Below are 13645 nucleotides of genomic sequence, written 5' to 3'. Positions count from 1 at the left end.
TGCACTTATACCTAAGAGCGCTAAAGCAATTGCACGTAAGATCGGTGATTTCTTCTTGGGGAACAGTCAGATTTTTGTGGGTTGGTAGCCTAAACCCCATTTCACCGCTAATGATTGCTGGCAGACTCACGCCTCTTCACCTTCTGACTCTGCAGCCCAAAGCAATGACTTCTCCGGAGCGGCGAAAGTCTACGGGTGGGACAGCACCATACAAAGTCTTCATTGAAAAACCCAACTATGGCAAATTCAAGGACCATGCAGGTCGTCATTACGATGTTGTCGCGAGTCGAGCTGGCCCCAACGCGGCTATCGTGAAACTCAGCATTCAGTTATACTGCTTGGGTGAGCCAAAGTTCGATCCCCACGGTATGGGTTCCTCTCTGTTGCATTCCGATGCTGTCGTGGGCTGGGGTAATGCTCGTAATCATTGGCCGCGTATTGATGTATACACGGGATTTGACACCGTGGAAGAATGCATAGAGCATCACCGTCGCGAGAAAGCGTTCCGCAAAGAGGCCATCAAGAAGATGAAGGATGACGCGGCGACAGGATTATCGGAAGCCGAGGCAAAAGAAACGTTGGCTACAAAGATACAAGGAAAAGAACCTCTTCCGCATATCGTACCGTCTTGGTGTGAATCGGCCAGATTCGTTGAGAATAGGTGGTGGATTGGAGATCGTTACAGGAGCTGGATCTTGGTCATACCAGCTGAAAGATCCTCTTGGGAAGACGTTATAGACAATGGGCTGCTGCAAGTCAAATTTGACTTGGACATATCTCCCGCATTGCTTGTCTCCGAGTCACAGCTGTTTATAAATACTCCAGAGGGAGAAGACGGTTGGGTTCTCGTGGAGAAGACTGGCCTCGAAAATCTCAAGCCTGTTAATATTCTACGCCTTTGCGCCAGAGAAGAAGGCGGAGCATCGGAGAGCACCCCAGGAAGCGATAAGACACTCTTTAATGCTTGGTATGATGCGACAATGCAGCTTCGGGGCTGCACTTATATGCCGACAGGATGCAAGGGCTGTCGTACCAATGAGCCGCATGATTACTGTGAGCAGGACATGGACGAGCACTTTAATGATGAGGATGGGCAATGTTTGGCTTGTGTAAGGGAGTAAAAGGAAGAAGAGCGACGGAGAAAGCAGCAGGATAAGCAGACTACCGTAGATGATGTTGGCTTATGAAGCTTGCTTACGAGCCATGTCGGCTTTCGCCAAGACACCGAGACGCACCTTGTTTTAGTAAAGCAATCTATTTTCACGACCATACACTTGAGGTTGGAAATACAATTTCAGGCTAAGTCGGATCTCACGGATACTTCTCAAAATCCTGCATCTCATTAGTATCACACAGATGACGTCAGCAATGCTGACAGTAAGGAATAAATATAACACGCTGACTTTAAGCTTATAACTCCTTCTCCTTCTCCTTCTCCTTCTCCTTCTCTTTCTCCTTCTCTTTCTCCTTCTCCTTCTCTTTCTCCTTCTCCTTCTCCTTCTCCTTCTTTTTCTCCTTCTCCTTCTCCTTCTCCTTCTCCTTCTCCTTCTCCTTCTCCTTCTCTTTCTCCTTCTCCTTCTCCTTCTCTTTCTCCTTCTCCTTCTCCTTCTCCTTCTCTTTCTCCTTCTCCTTCTCCTTCTCCTTCTCCTTCTCCTTCTCCTTCTCTTTCTCCTTCTCCTTCTCCTTCTCCTTCTCCTTCTCCTCTTACCTCAAACACCAATATCATCATGGCAGACCAGGCTACTCCAAAGTTTGAATTCATCCGCTTGGAAACCAAGCCAAGTGCGCAGCTCTCCTACAGCTTCACTGCTTCAATCGCGACGAGGCCTACCAACCCAAGCCTTATTGTCTTCGTCAATGGCCTCGGGGCACCGCAGGCGGGCTGGATCGCAACGATCAACAAACTCAAGGAACTGTCTCCTCAGGGCCTTCCGGCATTGTTGACCTTTGATCGCTTCGGACAGGGTCAGACTACTGATCGTGATCCCAACGATGAGGGAGCTGCTGATCCAACTCACGCTCATGACTGTATGGCCGTAGTTCGAGATATTCGACAGCTCATCACACAGATCTTGAAGGAGAGGCTGGGCATCGATGATCCAGATGCCGCCAAGCTTTTACTGGTTGCAAACTCCATTGGATGTGCTCTGACTCGTCTCTACGCCGCTGAATATCCTGGCACCGTAGCAGGAGCTATCCTTCTCGACAGCGTCTTGACAGACACAGACTTTGTCTCTGTCTTCCCTGACCCAGGCGCCGAGGACTTCGACCCCACCACTCTTCCGCCAGGCGTCACAGCAGACAATCTTCGTGTTGCCCGAGAGGAGGCCGCAAAGCGCTTTCATCCAAGTGTTGGCTCTAGAGAAGGTCTCAGCCGACAGAATCTTACTCAACTTCTTGGTCACTCAGACTCCCCAGCTCTACCCAAAGTCAATGGCAGAGACCCTTACATCACTGTTCTGGGCCATGACTTCAACTGCTTTGCAGAGCGTACAGGAACAGACTTCAACATTCCTGGAGAGGCGGTACAGGCTTACATGAATGCTTACTGGCATCATTACAATGAGGGCCTGGCGAAGTTGACGAACTCAGAGAGAAGTGAGGGACCTATTCAGGTGCCGAATGCGGGCCATTTTATTCAACTTGATAATCCGGGGTTCGTGGCTGAGAAGCTGCACGACATGTTGCAGAAATTGGCCGAGGAATAGGCTGAGGTCTTGTAACTGTGAATACTGATCTATCTGGAAGCCTCGATTTTGTTTATCTATCTAGTGTGTAAATGCGTATTTGCTCTTCGCCCTTATTTTGTGTCCGTAGAAGTACAGCGCGTGAGGAATCGCTGCCAACACCACCGCGAAACATGCCATGATGGTCAACGTATAATGGGTGCCCATGTTTTCGTAAAACGGAATGCCCACTACCGTCATTCCTCCAGCGATCATATAACGCGTCAAAGACACGAATGTCAGCGCTGACGCCGAGTATATCTCGTAAGAATCGATGATGTACATGTAAACGCAGATAAAGATGCCCGTGACTCCGTATCCGAACAGAACAACAGCAAAGATGGCGGACCAGATACTGATGCTAGAGTAATTTGTCCAGCCGAGCCAAAAGAGTGAAATGGGGATCGCGGCAGCTGCACCGAGCATGGCGTACCAGAGACGTATCTCGGGTTTGAAATGGCCGTCTCCCTGGTTCTGGGTTGCTCGGAGCGTTTTGCGATAGACGATAGGGACGAAAGCGAAGTTGATCTGCGTTCCAAGAAACATGGCGATGAAGACGATGTTGGCGAGTCCCTGATCGAGACCATATGTCTTCTCGAAGATATATGGCCAACCAACAAGGAAAGTGAATAGTACGATGTACAAAACACTGATGTATATTGTCATAGCGATAATGATGGGTTCCGTCAGCATCAGGAAGGGCCTTGTCATGCTGACCTTCAGTCTGCTGAAGAGACTAGCGTCAGCAATCTCATGCTGGCATCGGAACCGTTCATCTCCCGTGATCCTTCGATAATGAGCAGCTTTCCACTGCAAGAGAAGCGGACCGTAAGTCTCAGGCATGAAGAGCAAGACGAGCACAAGAACAAGTCCAGATGCGATGAGCATGGTCCATTCAGTCCATCGCCAGCTCACAGCGCTCGATGGTCCGATGTAAGCGCCCATGACAGCACCCAACATTGGACCGCCAAAGCCAGCGACGGCATACAGAGGAAAGGCCCAGGTTTTTTCGAGACTGTTGTACATATCCGCTATAGAACCTCCGGAACAAACGAGTGGTGTTGAGGCTGAGCAGCCAGCCAGGAAGCGGAAGGTGATCTGGGCGCCAAAGTTGGGCGCAAGTGCTGAGGCCATTATCCAGATCATGAAGATTGCCATGGAGAAGCTGTAGACTGCGTTTCTGCCAAAGGTCTCGGAGAATGGTCCTGCTATAAGTGAACCGAGACCCATTCCAACCAAATAAAGGCCTGGAAATGTTAGCTCCTGTTGGACACTGAGAGAGGACCAAACATACCTGTCGCGAGCGATTCAGCAACTTCGCTGACTCCCAGTGACTCTGCGGCTTGCGGAAGAACAGTCGCATCAATACCGGATGCTGCTCCGACAAAAAGAGCAATGATGGAGATCTGCAGAGTCACGCCAATCCGTCTTCCGATAGACCAGTTGTGAGGATCAAGGGGATCGTCAGGGCCTTCCCAGTTAACCACGAAAACTTTCCCCTCGTGGCCTTTGTCGTTCTTGTGATCCTGGACCTCAATTCCTGTGAGTACCTGGCCCAGAGCTATCCCCCCGGACATGCATTGTCGAATGGTTTGAGCCGTCACAGTATGCCGCAGCGACTGCTCGGGTATCTCATCGCTCGAAGCATAAGTATCTGCCTCCGTAATCGGCGGTAACCGTCCAGCATTCGGCTCATCCTTATCATTCAACGACTTTCGACCAGCTTCAACATCGTGTCCAGCAATCGGTGCCGCATGCTGTCTCGCCTTGCCGATATCGCGATCAATCTGCACTTGGGCCGCAGCACCAGCCCTTCGATACTGCAGAAGCGACTGCATCTTGCTCTGTCCAAACAAAAAGTGCAATGTTGGGGAGGCAGCTTTGCATTTAAAAATTACATTCTGGCAAGACTTGTCACGGAGATAACGTTAGCGGGCCGAATAGTCTAACGAATTCCCACATTTCGACGGCATTTGGGCTTCGAGTGCGTCATACGTTACCAATGACAATTTGGTGATAAGAAGAAATGGAGTCGTCGCGGGCAGATCTTTCCGACTGAAGATCGGGAATTAGGTCGGAAATACGATTCATCTGAAGGGACCGGCCCGTTTTCTCGGGCAGAAACCCGCCCTCGCTCAATTGAATTGGCCGTCGATCACCGAGGTCGTATTAGGAATCATTGGCGATATCAGTTTTCCCGCATAACGTTAACAAGCAAACATGGCTTCGAGAACACTGTCGGGGAAGTATCAAGTAATTTCCGGTGACTGAGACAGGGAATGAAGATTCTGGGGTGAAGCAGATCCTTCAGCCTTGGCGAACCATCCCTATCCGTAGAGAGGATTGTTATGTTATGCCTCAGAGACAACATGGTACAGAACCTCCCGTCAAGATGGGTGCATTGTCAAAACTTGACGGGCGCTCGTGTTCCATCCCTGGGCGTATAATACTCAACTCTCTAAGCCATTTCCCTCCAGGAATAAAACGAAGTCGAGCCTGAAAAGCGAAACACGAACCCACCGGACGGAACGTGAGGTTCAGGGTAAAACCTCAGGTCAAGAAGTTTGCAGCGGGGGTTAAATTAATATTGGAGAAGCCACTCTCCGCATCATATCACATCACATCAGACGTTTCATTGCAAACTGTCAAATCGGGATTTAAAATAACACAGACCAAGCGGCACAGTCTCTTCAACCGGAACAAGTTGAGTCAGTTTGGTACGACATTGGGAAATAACGCCCTGTCGCACGACTCCAAACTCCTCAGCGGGTAACGTACCCCTCCAAGCCACCCGGTGTCAGCATTCACTCCGAACCAACAAAAACGCCAATGCCGGGGATTAAAAAAGAAAAACGACCAAGGATTCCAGACTAGACAAGGGACAAAAGGTTTCCACGCGCAGGATGCAACGCACACTCAACGACGAGCTAACGAGGCACAGCGCATAACAACGGTGGAGAAATGCAAATCCGCGTACTCTCGCTCGTGTTTGGTTTGGTTTGGTTGGGTTGTGAGTCGCCGGCAAATAGCAACCAACAGTGGCTGAACACCTCCAGTTAGCGGCCGGGTCTGCTGCCCGCTTTAGTTTCCCCTGCCTTTGTAGCGCTTCAATCAGCAACTTTGCCAGAACAACCTACAACCTCTTCCCTGCTGGTGCATCCAATCTTCATCTGGTCTTCTCTTCGCCTCTGCGGGACCGGAGGATGTCCCATTGACTGATTGTGGAGGGGAGGGATACTCAATTAAATAGCTCATCAAAGTCAACTGAAACATGCAGACAAACAGTTCAGCTTATTCTGTCCCTTCCCCCCAAATGCTCCCCCCCAAAATGGACGGATCAATCAGTCCACTCTGGGGTATCCCCCCCCTTCGCCTAACGTGATCACCAACACTCAGTCACTCACACTCCAGATCGGTCTACCCCGGACTCCCTCCACGGGGTAAAGAGGCCCATTGTGACATGACAGTCCGATATTAAGCTTAGCCGCCCCTCGTTTGTGTCGTGCCCTTTCCCTTTTGCTTTGTTTTGCAAGGTTTCCCCGACTTACCATGGTTACTTTCGACTCGACGACGATCGCACGTTCAATATGGTCGACCCTGTCTACTACGAGCTGAGCTGGTCGATCCTCAGCACGATCGGGATAGCTAATGTTTTGTTCGGTCTTATGGTCGCTGGCATCACGAGTTTTGGTCCTGTTTCTATTGTTCCGATCGTCACATCTGCTGCTGGCGCTATAGCCAACGGGCTTTGCTACTATGCTTTTTATGAAGAGGGTAACTCTACTACGACCAAGGCTGTAGCCTCTGTATTCGCCGATGTTTTGTGGCTGGTACGTTCCGATTGCCTATCATTCTCGATTCGAGCTAACGCATTGCTGTCGCAGGTTCAAGAGGCTGGCCTTTCGTTCTACAGTTATATCATCCTAAGTCGAGTCTTACGCGGTCGCCAATGGATCATCTTCGCCACCGGATTCTGGTTCATGATCATCTCCGTCTCCGGTATTCGCGTCGTAATTGCAGCTGTCCGAGCCCGACGCATAATGAACGCCCTCGACACCGATCAGTCATTGATAAATCATCTCCATATGGGATACTTCATCCTCATCGCCCTCTTGGAGTGCCTCAGCTCTTTCTTCCTCCTTCGAGTCTTCAGCTCAGCGAAATCAACATCACTTAGCGCTGCCATCAAGGCTGGCCTGTTCAGATATTTGATGCGGAGTACTGAGGTCCGACTGGCACTTCTTGCAGTGCTGGGTATCATACGGGCTATCACATATTCCTTCCAAAATGCTGAACAAAGCGCGACGAATCTTGCTTCACAGATCGATCGGTTTGCGTACAGTATGGAATGTATGTTCCCAGTAATGATGATGTAGGTTCATCTTGTTCACTTCAATCCGCCACGCTAACAAGCTCAGCATCGATATCTTAGCATCAAAGGTCGTTTTTCACAACCAAGTTTACGGCTCATCAGGTCAAAGCCGACATCAGCCAGGTGGCTATCCACATCGACAGTTCGCGAATGGCCGTGGCGGTGATATTATCCTCACAACACAGCAAGGCGAGAACATTGTTGAAGTTCGAGGAGGGGAGTCGACCGGCGACAGGGCAAGTTCACAAGAGCGCATCATTAGTCGCAGGGACCACAGAAACCCTTCTTCGGATATTGATCTTGATGAGATGGACACGAAGCAGATCGGCATTAGTAAGACTGTCGCGTTTGAGGTACACAGTTCAGGCGATGTTGAGCGGTAGAAGCCCCAATATCAAGCCGTGCATATTAGTTCCTCAGCGGTGTGTAATCTAATTCTATGTATGATACTTATGAGAAATGCCCGTCTATTTCATTTACCGCCAACCACTATCAGTCGCCTACCTCTTCGTGTCTCACCTGATAGGCAACTATAACCCTGTACATGGGTGAGTTGAGACCAGCCAAACTTCCCCATATTACTGACCTTACTGTCATTCTGATTGATTGAGGATATGCTCATGCCAGAGCCGCAGCGTCCACAGGGCTGCCAGGGCATCCTTGATGTCTTGTTGTAATGGAACTTGAACTACGAGCTTGTGGTCTCCCTCCTGCCCTGATTCATATGCAATAATCTGTCCATCTGCATCTATCCACTGATAAGGGCTGCCTTTTAGTTTTGGCCTCATCTCGAACAATAACTGTTGAGTAGCAGCTTTGAACAATTCGACATCATCTGCTGATCTGTCGGAGTTGAGCATCGCTTTGAATACCAGACATTGTGAAGGAGTATCGTAGACGTCGACCTGGATATTACCCAAGGCCTTAGGCGATGGAGCGGTGAGATAACATGCTGGCGTATCGTGTCGACGCTGCAGCATGAGGAGCGAGTTCACAAGGTAATAAAGATCATGAGGCCGCTGCCGTATTCTTGAGCCTTTTCCATCTGGCTGGGATGTCTCGACAACCTCGATCTGTTCGAATATTATGCTGCAATGCTTCTGAACTTTGCAGGCTATATTGCGGCTAAGCCGGTAAAGAGGTGTTGACGGGTCATTTTCCAATGTTATTTGCTGGCCATCGAATATCAAAGTGATAGGAACCAATGTCTTCTGAGCAAGGGATGCCTGGTCTTGAGGGTTTGAGTCGGGGCCCATCTTTGGATGTCAGTGGCGAAATGCGGATAAATCGAAGTTGGCGGCAAATTCGCTTCATTGGTATTGGCAATACTCATCGTGGGCTGCTCCACGTGACGCCGAGTGACAGTGGAGTCTTCATACGGATACAACCAGAGAGAGTTTTCTGTTTTATTTTTGCTATTCTTGCAACTTATTGAAGCGTTTTACGATTAAAAGGGATCTATAGTCATTTGTATTTATTGCTGCCCAAATGAGACCTCATCCCAAACCGCTTTGAACTTCTCCAACAGCCGAGCATCAGGTGCGAAAACGGCCGCCAGGGTCTCCATCGCGATATCCTGTCCTCCGATTCTCATGGAGCTTACAACCTCTCGTAACCTGATAACATACCAAGACCGAACCTCACTCGCGGGTTCTGTAGCAGCAGCGCCCACGAATAGTTGCCAAACCAGAAGTTGCATCGAAGAACAGAGCCTGATATGGGGCTGTAGCAGCGCATACTTCAAGTTCTCAGCCTTGATATACAACGACCTTGGTCCTTCTATAGGCCATGATAATGACAGAAAAAGCTGCAGGGAATCGTGCAGAGAGCGGATGTAATGTTCTTGGCTTCCCAACAGTGTATCCACTTTCAGTTGTAGGCGATGAACCTCATACCTAATGATAGCTGCCTTGTCTTGTTTTAGCGTCATGGAAGCATGATATTTATCTATTAGTTGGCGTAGGTCTTCGATATCCGATCGAATTGCGGCAACGTCCGTTTGCTTGGGGTCGTCTTCATTACGCAATGCGTTGATGAGAGGTAAATTGGAATAGCTGGCTGAAAGAATTGTGTGGCCAATTGAATCACTGGCAATGGTTAGTGAAAGAATATCATGAGAATTTAGTTTACTGTTAGACATACTATAGGATAAAATCGCCGAACCACGACGGGATGTCTGTATTTCCTAAGGACCGTCTAACTTTGATCATTTGGGCCAGACCTTGGATATGGACGTCTCTTGCTTCGGCATCACTCTCAAGAAGCTGAAGTGCGATGTTAGAGAGTTCTTTTATGATTTAGCACTTTTCCTCACCTCTGCAAAAGTCAAGGTAAAGACGGCGCTGAGCACGCCGTCGGTCAACCCCAATGGCGTGTCCAGCCGTTCGTTGATCATCTTGATAGCCCTTCCTTTACGCACGGACGCTTCACGAATACCTTGCGTCCTCTGAAGCCGGGGCGAATGCCTTATGGCTATAGCCATGGAGGCTTCGACTAGGGCTGGTTCAGAGTGCAGTAGGGCGATCCAGTCTGCCTCTCTGTTTGATCCGGGAGAACCGAGACCGGCGGGGAAGATAAGCGCGCGGTATTCACCAAGCACTGCAGGCGAGATTAGCCGCTGCATCCAAGAGCGTTTATAAGCATCTTACAATATTCGACAGGGGAGTATGCAGGTTCTACCATGCGGCTGAGCAAACTATGAGCTACTGGCTTGAGCTCATGCCGCAACCGCCGCTTTTCCAATGTAATCAAGGCAGACGATGGACTTGGAGATTGATCAGCGTTTGATAACTTCTTCTGCTGGCCTAGCCTTTGTCTCCTCTTGGCAAAGTTTGTCTTGGTAATATGGCCTCTCATCTGCTTGGCCTCTTTAGGGCCCAGACCGGGGGCGTTGCTGACATTGACAAAGGTGAACGATGGTGCCATACTCATCAGTCTGGCCTTGAGCAAATAACCACAGCGAGGCCTTTTGCCGGATTTAGGTATGAAAGGAGAAAATGAGATGGAATGGTCTGGGATATGCCACAATGACTTGCGAAGGTAGACGGCGGCTCGGGTGGGACGGATGATCATGGTCAAGCGATGGGCCCAGTTTATACCCTTTTAGGAAAATGAGATTGATTGGTACATTAGGGATTCTGTGCTGTGATATCGGACCGGTGAGGGGAACTAACCTCAATGGGAAAACAAGATCAAAAGTATGAGCTCCAATCAGTTGATTGATAATCCGAACCCGTGGCATCAAGGACCACGAAAGCCTCAGTCTTTCCAGAAAAGGAAATTGAGTTCGAAATGGGGCTATTGAATGCTCTTTTGAGCGACTGTGAGTATCGAGTGTTCCTCAGTATATAAACGACATGGAAAGCATCCTCCATGGCATACCTAGAAGCTCATCATCACACTTCAAAAACGATACTTAGACAATAAAACGAAACGGTATGATTCTCAGATGGAGATTTTTGAAGAGGCTAAACAGAAACAGAACCAAACGGCACATCATCGACATGTCTCGCTTCTCTCCTCAACTCACTGGCGCCCATGCCCTCGTCACCGGCGGCTCCAAGGGTATTGGCAGGGTCATCGTCGAGACTCTACTGATCGAAGGTGTCAGTGTCTCTTATTGCTCCCGCAATGTACGAGGCGACGAGTTTGCAAACTTCAAAGACGCCACTGGCGGTGCACGAGCTGTTGGAAGCAGCGTTGACATTTCCAATGCCGCTTCGATCCAAGGCTGGGTTGAAGCCTCAGCCAAGGAGTTTGGAAGAATTGACCTCATTGTTGCCAATGGTATTGGTCTTCAATGGATTGTGTTGTAATACTGCTGACAGTGAAATAGCTTGTCCTAAGTATGTCAGCCCAAGCATTGAGGATTGGGAAAACAGCTTCCATGCCGATGTTCTTGGTCTCATAAACCTCATCAACGCTTCGGAGCCTCATCTTGAGAAGCGAAACGGTGATGGCTCAATTGTCGTCATTAGTTCACTTGCTGGCTTCGAAGCCCGACACCCAGCAATCCGGGGACCTTACACCACGCTCAAGCGTGCGCAGGCCACCTTAGCCAAGGACTTTGGACGATGGCTCGGACCTAAGGGTATCAGGATCAACACGATCGTCCCTGGCACCATCGACTCTCCTCCTGTTGACAAGCCTGACGGGACGGTGGAGTTAAGCCAGTTTCAGCAAATCATGGCCGCCAACCCTGACTTCCTCAAGAGTCTTATCGACTCTATTCCACTTGGAAAGGTCGGACAGGCGCAGGATATTGCCAACGCGGTTGTCTTCCTGGGAAGCAGCCTTGGCAAGTATGTCAATGGAGTGAATTTGATTGTCGATGGTGGAATGTCTACTGCCCTCTAGGGGTCTAGCCTGTTGAGTACGACAATCGGTTTAACTAGATAGGTTTTGAGAAATGATACTTGATTTAGTAGAAATACAGTCTATACTTTATTAAAAACACATAGTGCTCCATGAGCTGCTCTTCTATGAGTAAATGGAACTCTCAAATAGCAACGAACCTCCACTTCTCCTTTTTACTTCATCTCTTGTCTAAAACTCACACCACCGTCCCATCATTAGGGTCCTGCTCTGCCCCTTCTCTCCACACAACGACGGCGATGCAGCCAACGGCCAGAGAGCAGATCAAAGCCAAGATGGACATCCACCAACCAAAACCAATACTTGCGGTAGCGATCGGAGACACTACAGTGCCAATCGCAGCAAGAACGTTACGAACCAAGTTGAGATCAGCGACGACTGAAGCACCGACTCCTGGCTTGATATCTACAAGGAAAGGCATGACCGTGGACGTAACAAGCATGAGTCCCAGGCCGAACAAGAAAGCTCCGACAAGAGGAGCAACCCAAAACACCTTCTTCTCAATCAACCATCCGTATATGATCAACCCCACTGGGATAAAGCCGATGCCGTACCAAACTGTCTTGATCCTCTCGATGGGGCGAATGGCACCATCATGAGTCGTCTGGTACTGACGCAACTTGGCGTCGCTCAATTTACCCCCGACGACACTTCCAATGGCGTATCCAAGACAGTTGCTGATGTAGCAGAGACCAATCTCGATGGCTGAGAAGTTGTAAGGTGCAGCAGCGTAAGCGTACGGAAGTGTCGTGTTAAAGCAGTAGAGGCTTGCAAAGCATATGCTGACATAGGCAATAGTAAGAGCAATGGAAGGAACCATCAAGAACTTCAATTTAGGGAGCGGCGCGAGGGCATCGCATTTGAGAACCTGGTGCCATGGCCTGGGCTGCTCAGTAGACGTTTTGACAAGTGTCTCGGGCAGAACCAACAGAGTGAGCATGGCCGCGATGAAGGTGAAAATGGCCATGAAGTACAAGTTTGCGCGCCACCCGAGCCAGACTTGCAAAGCGCCACCAATGATGGGTGCAACCAAGGGTCCAATGAGTGTTCCCAAGTAAAACCAGCCCAAAGCTGATCCACGCTCGGTCGAGATGTAGATGTCGCTTATGACCCCAGCGCCAACGCTTTGAGCAGAGGAGCAGCCCATTGCTTCGATAAGTCGAAAGACGATGATGAGAGGAAGTGAGTTGGAGACTGCGCAGACAATCACCGCAACTGTTGAGATGAGAAAGCTTAAGACTAGGACCGGTCGACGGCCATATTGCTGGCTAAGGGTACTCCACCACAGCGGAGCAATGGCCAAGCCAAGAAGAAAGACGGTTGTAGTAAGTGCGACTTTTGTTTCGGTGGTGTGAAAGTAGTCGACAAGAGTTGTGAAAGATGGGAAGAGAATGCAGGAGGCAAATGGTGCTGTGAATGCAGATAGAGTGGTTATGGCGACGATTGCGTGCTTTTGCCAAGCAGAATGGGTAGTTGGGTCTTCTCGTCGAGTTACGAAGCAGAATCTATCAAACCATGTCTGGTAGAGTTGCTTGAGCTTTTCTTTGGAGGCAGTATCTGACATCTCGCCCAAGTGATGAATGGCGTCGTTTTTGAGGAGTTTAGGGTGCTGAGTGAGAGTGAGAACTGATTAGGGATTGATATGAGGAGTAGGTGTGAGTCAAATTAGACGATTGCGTCTGTTTATATATCAAAGCTTCCAGCAGCGATAAATCTTTTCCTGTCTGGATGCAATTCCGGGATTTCGGTACTTTCAGTCATCGGGATTTCCCAAGATAATCCCGATGCTCTTGTGGACCTGACCAATGACAGCGACATCTGGCTGCTAAAATGCCTCTAAAATCTGACAAACATGCACTGTAAGCATGCTCGGGCTTCATCAGCACACACTAAAACCAGCGGGACTTTCTAATCGGGAATTTATACTTACTACTTCCATCCCCCGAAGCCCCGATATCACAAACTCACGCATTTCACTCAACAAACATGAACAGAAGCTGCGTCAGTTGCGCCACGTCCAAGGTCCGATGCGACCTCGACAAGAAAGGTTTTCCTTGCTCGCGATGCCAGCAAAAGAACTTGCCCTGCGTGAAAGCTGGAAGGAAGAAGCGGACGAGGAAAACGACGTCCAGTATCGTCAGTTCAAACTCGTCGCCACAAGGGAGAGCCCAGG

At 49.4% G+C, this 13645-nt stretch overlaps 8 protein-coding genes across 8 annotated transcripts; 4 read left to right on the top strand and 4 right to left on the bottom strand.

The window, feature by feature from the left end:
- Positions 1–164: 164 nt before the first annotated feature.
- On the top strand, positions 165–1121 carry J7337_013418 (uncharacterized protein; the record flags this gene model as incomplete). The annotated part of the gene is made up of 1 exon (XM_044830908.1): positions 165–1121. One exon carries the CDS (start codon positions 165–167, stop codon positions 1119–1121), a length of 957 nt encoding a protein of 318 aa, XP_044674183.1.
- A 606-nt stretch (positions 1122–1727) lies between these two features.
- Positions 1728–2708, top strand: J7337_013417 (uncharacterized protein; the record flags this gene model as incomplete). Its single annotated transcript, XM_044830907.1, has 1 exon — positions 1728–2708. The coding sequence occupies one exon, from the start codon at positions 1728–1730 to the stop codon at positions 2706–2708; it is 981 nt and encodes a 326-aa protein (XP_044674182.1).
- A 60-nt stretch (positions 2709–2768) lies between these two features.
- J7337_013416 (uncharacterized protein) lies at positions 2769–4564 on the bottom strand (the record flags this gene model as incomplete). Its single annotated transcript, XM_044830906.1, has 2 exons — positions 2769–3973; positions 4021–4564. The coding sequence occupies 2 exons, from the start codon at positions 4562–4564 to the stop codon at positions 2769–2771; spliced, it is 1749 nt and encodes a 582-aa protein (XP_044674181.1).
- Positions 4565–6313: 1749 nt separating this feature from the next.
- J7337_013415 (uncharacterized protein) lies at positions 6314–7481 on the top strand (the record flags this gene model as incomplete). The annotated part of the gene is made up of 3 exons (XM_044830905.1): positions 6314–6556; positions 6611–7076; positions 7159–7481. The coding sequence occupies 3 exons, from the start codon at positions 6314–6316 to the stop codon at positions 7479–7481; spliced, it is 1032 nt and encodes a 343-aa protein (XP_044674180.1).
- Positions 7482–7691: 210 nt separating this feature from the next.
- Positions 7692–8354, bottom strand: J7337_013414 (uncharacterized protein; the record flags this gene model as incomplete). The annotated part of the gene is made up of 1 exon (XM_044830904.1): positions 7692–8354. The coding sequence occupies one exon, from the start codon at positions 8352–8354 to the stop codon at positions 7692–7694; it is 663 nt and encodes a 220-aa protein (XP_044674179.1).
- Positions 8355–8572: 218 nt separating this feature from the next.
- On the bottom strand, positions 8573–10170 carry J7337_013413 (uncharacterized protein; the record flags this gene model as incomplete). Its single annotated transcript, XM_044830903.1, has 4 exons — positions 8573–9185; positions 9241–9362; positions 9413–9696; positions 9747–10170. 4 exons carry the CDS (start codon positions 10168–10170, stop codon positions 8573–8575), a joined length of 1443 nt encoding a protein of 480 aa, XP_044674178.1.
- Positions 10171–10601: 431 nt separating this feature from the next.
- On the top strand, positions 10602–11454 carry J7337_013412 (uncharacterized protein; the record flags this gene model as incomplete). Its single annotated transcript, XM_044830902.1, has 2 exons — positions 10602–10884; positions 10934–11454. 2 exons carry the CDS (start codon positions 10602–10604, stop codon positions 11452–11454), a joined length of 804 nt encoding a protein of 267 aa, XP_044674177.1.
- Positions 11455–11650: 196 nt separating this feature from the next.
- J7337_013411 (uncharacterized protein) lies at positions 11651–13036 on the bottom strand (the record flags this gene model as incomplete). The annotated part of the gene is made up of 1 exon (XM_044830901.1): positions 11651–13036. One exon carries the CDS (start codon positions 13034–13036, stop codon positions 11651–11653), a length of 1386 nt encoding a protein of 461 aa, XP_044674176.1.
- Positions 13037–13645: the final 609 nt, after the last annotated feature.

Source organism: Fusarium musae, chromosome 11, assembly GCF_019915245.1.
Source record: "Fusarium musae strain F31 chromosome 11, whole genome shotgun sequence".
Taxonomy (NCBI): domain Eukaryota; kingdom Fungi; phylum Ascomycota; class Sordariomycetes; order Hypocreales; family Nectriaceae; genus Fusarium; species Fusarium musae.
The sequence above is the reverse complement of the archived record's forward strand: the minus strand, read 5'-3'. Positions and strand labels throughout refer to the sequence as shown.